Source organism: Ruditapes philippinarum, unplaced genomic scaffold, assembly GCF_026571515.1.
Source record: "Ruditapes philippinarum isolate M1 unplaced genomic scaffold, ASM2657151v2 ctg3138_1_1_1_1, whole genome shotgun sequence".
In the NCBI taxonomy this organism is placed as follows: Eukaryota; Metazoa; Mollusca; class Bivalvia; order Venerida; family Veneridae; genus Ruditapes; species Ruditapes philippinarum.
Window position 1 is genome coordinate 95,312 of NW_026855510.1, and position 5,406 is coordinate 100,717.

General features: G+C 31.4%; 1 protein-coding gene across 1 annotated transcript; it reads left to right on the top strand.

Annotated features, from left to right (window-relative positions):
- Positions 1–319: 319 nt before the first annotated feature.
- On the top strand, positions 320–1,398 carry LOC132743586 (carbohydrate sulfotransferase 11-like). The gene has a single exon (XM_060732118.1). It carries the CDS (start codon positions 365–367, stop codon positions 1,259–1,261), a length of 897 nt encoding a protein of 298 aa, XP_060588101.1. The 5' UTR covers positions 320–364; the 3' UTR covers positions 1,262–1,398.
- Positions 1,399–5,406: the final 4,008 nt, after the last annotated feature.

Below are 5,406 nucleotides of genomic sequence, written 5' to 3' on the forward strand. Positions count from 1 at the left end.
ATACATTGCGCAATAGTAAGGTAAACCTTTTTCATTTATTTGACGGGATTTATCAAATTTAGCTTTTTCATTTTTTAATTTTTTTATTTTTTCAATGTGTTTTTTTATGTTTTCAGGAAATAACCAACTGGAAGCAAATAGAATAAACCTTGACGGTTTAGAGGAGAACTAGGCCATGCAAAGAGGCTCTACTGAATACGACAAGCCATATACAATCCCGAGAAGCTTTTTTAATGGGCGACGGAACACTCTATTCTAATATTGGTGCTATAAAGTCCAAAGTAGCATCAGTTTGGAGGCGAATTTATCTATAATACTATCTGTCGATAAAAACATTAACTCACCATTTGAAATAACACAGAAAATGTTAAAACTAGAAGCTTTTTCAGACCTTAAACGTGATATGATAGACCAAACTATGGATAATTTCCTGAAAAACGTCACGTCATTTATGTTTGTAAGGGATCCGTATGGTCGCTTGTTTTCAGGCTATGAACACAAGTTATATAATCCAAATTTATCATTTTGGAAATCGTATGGAATGAAAATCGTCAGATCACTGAGGACAAATCCATCTAATATGAGTCTAAAATTTGGACATGATGTAACCTTTGCGGAATTTGTGAAATATGTTTTATTACAGAAAGACAATAATCAGGTCATAAACAGACACTTCACACCCATGCATCAGAAATGTGATCCTTGTAAATTTCCATATGATTACATCGGACATCTTGAAACATTTAAAGACGATACTGAATACCTGTTTAATAAGTGGAGAAGAAAGTTTCCCGACTTTAACATTCACTTTAATAACTTTGAAAAGGAAACTGTTTTAGACACTGCCGGAAGTCTAATCCGAAGATTATTTAACACGTATAATAAAATCAAAAGCGAATTTGAATACCCATTGTATAATTTAGTTCTCAGAGTGTGGAGTGACCTTCAAATCCGAGGTTATCTATCTAAAGATATCTCCCTTCCATTTGAAAAGCAAGACATGGAAACAATAACTGCTGAAAGTATGCTGAAAGCTGTGTCGGATGCTTTGAAAATACAAGTGAATCATACTGCAGTAAAACTACAGCGACAAGAATCATTGCAACAAGCTTACAGTACTGTGTCCCCAGAAGATATGGAACGACTGCATGAATACGTCCTGAAAGATTGTCAATTATTTGGTTACGACGACAGACCAAAGTTGCTGTATGAGACAGGAGAGCTTTTAGAAAGTAAACATACATACCTTGCCGGTATTTAAAGGAGCAATTTGATTTGACTTGATTTATACTTGTTCGTCGTATGCGATGTGAATTTATCCTGACATATATTATGTCTAATTCATGTAAACCATTTAATTCTCATATTGAGAACGATGTTGATTATGATGAAAGGAACCTTTTCTTTTCATATTGAAATGGATGTTGGTCTTGCATTATGTTATTTATGACCCTTTGTTTTCATATTGAAAACACAATATCACAAAAAAGGTTATTTGTTCTTAATCGGTGAATACATAACACCGTTAATCATCAAGTCTTCTGAAAACAAAAAATAAAATGATTTCAATTGATAAAGCAACTTTTCTTGTGTTTTAAATTATGTTTCCCTTATAATGAATATACGAGATACTAAATAGGGTTACAAAATAAATTAGATGATATTCATGACCTTAATTAGCTTTATGATGAGGTTAGAAATTATATAATTCCATACCCGATCGGATAAGTTTGAAAATGACAAAATAACTTAAAATTGTATTGACAACAAAAGCTTCGTATAAATTATAATGGCAATGTACTGAATCGGTTACAAATGAGAAATCATTAAATATGATGAACAAGATCAACAAGGAAAATTGGTGTTAAATGATCGCAACCCCCACACGATTTAGCAACAAAGACAAGCGGCAAGGAGCCCAGCAGGACATAAAACAAAATCAGGACAGAGCACAAGGAAAATCACAGACAGGATAATTACCCAAATGATAAACAAAGGAAATAATACTAACCGACAAAAAAAACTAAAGAAGGCGATTCATCCACAAATCAAAGGGGAACAGTGTAAGGCCAAGTCGCGCTATAAAGTTGATAATATTACAGTCTCGGTTTGATTGAGCTTATTCACTACAATTTGTATCAAGTGAACAAACACAATTTCTAATGTGTTCATTTATACCTGTATACAATATTAACAGTATGATAAAAATTGATATAGACAGTATTATCTCCAAGAGAAGAAAATGTATATAAATTTTCTAAAAAGCAAACAATAAAATAACCATAATAAGTTATAGCAAACAACAAAATAAGGAAATATGTGACAATTTATTTAAAGAAGGCAAATATTAAGAAGCCTTATGTAGATATGAACATAAGCCTTACACTATGCTTATATAACCATTAAGACTTACAATTATATGTTCGTTAACGATATCCTAATAAATACCTTAAACATTAGGTTTCAGTTGTCAGGCTTGTAATCGTAACAGTTAACATGAAGTCAAATATAAAGAAGCCATAATTATGTTGAAATGAACATAAGCCTTTGACTACGCTCGTATAACCATTAAAACTTAAATCATATTGTCATTAATATTATCCTACCAAAAACCTTACAATTAAGTTTTCGTTGTCTGGCTTGTAATCTTGAAACGTACGGCATCTAGACCATGCTTACCATGATAAAATGAACAAACTTTATAACACTTTTGTTACCAAGGTTATATTTTTGGCTGTCCAGATTCCTTATATTCATAGTAGTATGCCTATACTTACCATTATATATCAGCTGCAGCAATGTAGCTGGACAAGTCTCATTAAGGACGCAAGTTTTGGATGAGATGCAATATTCCGCCATTCTTTTGCGAACTTAGCTGGAAAGAAAACTGATCTACTTACTTAATGCAAGTTTAAAGTAATGGTACGCTTTTCTGAAAAAAGAAGATTTTTTTGTTTGTTTGTTTCAGTTTACGCCTTTTCCCAACAGTATTTCAGTCATATAGGCGGGTAGTTTCCTAAACATCGTTCCTGGAGAGTTAAAAAGAAGAAGAAAACAATATGAAATGGTATAAACAAAAACTTTTTCTTGTGTAACGAAGAAGACATTACACTTTTATTTACAAAACTCACAAAAATATCACATGTATTGATAAATGAATGATATATTTCGATCTTTATATTAAAGTTTAAAAAGGAAGTGTAAAACTAATGAAGCTTTTAGTTAAATAGAAATAAGCACTAGAAAACAAAACAAAAAATGAGAATAAAAATAAAACCACTTTTAGCGAAAACAGATTCAAATATGACAAATACATTTGTTGTCGAAATGCTATTTGTAATCATTTTACAGATAAATTGCCCGCTCTTTAAATGAAATTTGTTTTTCATTTTATTTATCCAGTTTGAACATATTGTCTATTGTAGATACATGTATCCATTCCTCTAAGCATAGATAGTCAGTCATTTGATAATTAAAACATACCAGACTGAAATGACTGTGAAATTGTGAATCATCAAAAAATTTAGAATTAAGGAGCGTCAAAGAGGTTGTATAAGAAATAAACTGAAGGAAGAACCTTACCAAATACTTTCTCTGCGAATGAATATTTTCCGAACAACTTTGCATTACTAAATGGATTACAAAATTATATATTTTTCTTCTTCTTTTCAAATTCGATAAAATAACAATAATGTGTATGTTTAGAAGAAGAACACCAACACCGGGTAAAATATAATAAACAGATTTTCCATCAACAGAAAATTAAACATTATTATATTGAATTTCACTAAAATCCCTGCAAGGTAAGACCGATCAAAACATATCTCATATATACAATATGTCACCATGATTAGTATTTCTTTGAACTTTAAGACAGGATTGTGCATTTTGTATATCGTATATAACAAGAGGCAATTACCATATTTACCTTTGATTTTACTATTGTAATAATTGAGTTTTAGTGCAATATTTCTATTTTGCATCATAGATTAGGGACCTTTCTGTTGAAAATGTGTCAGAGTTAAATCGTATACATATGCATGCACAGTGCGTTAACTGGAGAGCAGGTATTAGTTACCCGCACTCCAGAGCATGCCCATTGATTGGCTCATTTTTGCTGGGGTTTACTTATTGTGACGGCAGAGAAAAAGAAAGCGACAGAAATATCATATTCAGATGCTCGTTCATTGGTTCCTTTTTTATGGGGTTTTATTTTGTGACAACAGGCAACGTGTTTTTTATGTTTGACTATGATACAAAAGAGAAATAACATGAAAACACTCGGCAATCTGATTAATACTCGGTGGCTACGCCCCCCCCCCCTCGTGCAAATCAGATAACCGCATGTTTCGATGCTATTTCTATTACTAAAAGATTGACCACTAAATAAGATATTACGGAAAACTTCTTATTTAGATTCTTTTCTTGCTACGTTCCGCAAGAGGGAATAACTATAATTTTTTGGACGTAAAGGTAAAAGAATAGCCAAATATTCAATCTATGCAATGGGAGTTGGTGGGTATGGAGGAAAGTGTATGGCCGGGGAGGAAAATAAATGGGATTTTAGAACAATCGATCGGAAACGTGAACAATGACATATTCGAACAAGGAATATTCGAAAGTAAAGAATTTTAAAAATTCAAAATTTATGAAATGATAAAAAGTAGATTCCCATCCGTTATCAAAACAAGAATAATTTCAGAAATATGTTGAACTTTTTGAAAAACGACAATACTACTGCGTTCAGACGCAGCATTTGAGACGTTAACTGACTTACTACCATTCCAATTTTACTTATTTAAAACGTGATGGTATCGATTGTTCAATTAGCGTCTGTGGAGATATTGTAGGCTCAATTAACGCGTCAATACCTTGTTATAAGGACATTGGACACAGCTTGCCACCAAATTTGTCTAATGTATAATTACGGAATTAAAATGGTTAGCCGTGTTATTATGTGTTATTATATAACAATCAGCAGTTTAAACAAGATATGGAGATGTTAAAGCATTGTGGTAGCGTACTAGTCATATTTAGTGTTACTATTTTAATATACATTCTTAGTCAAGGTAATACCAATTTTGTATTGATTTGAATATTCAATAATAGTTAAGAATTTCATTAAAAACTATTTTATCGCTGATAAATCTTATGCATATATAGATTAGCATCAAATGATCATTTATATCAAAATTTATTCAGAACTCTTTTTAGTAAAATACTGACATACTTTTCTTATTTTCGTTTTAATTGACGAAATTGTAAGATAATATATATTCATCTTGATTTATTTGTACCTTACCCAGATGTTACAACTGGGAATATGATGTTTGTGATTTCACAAGAAACAAGAAACTTGTCCGAGGATGATGAATTTCAGGTTTGGTTTTGGTTTTTTATTTTAAT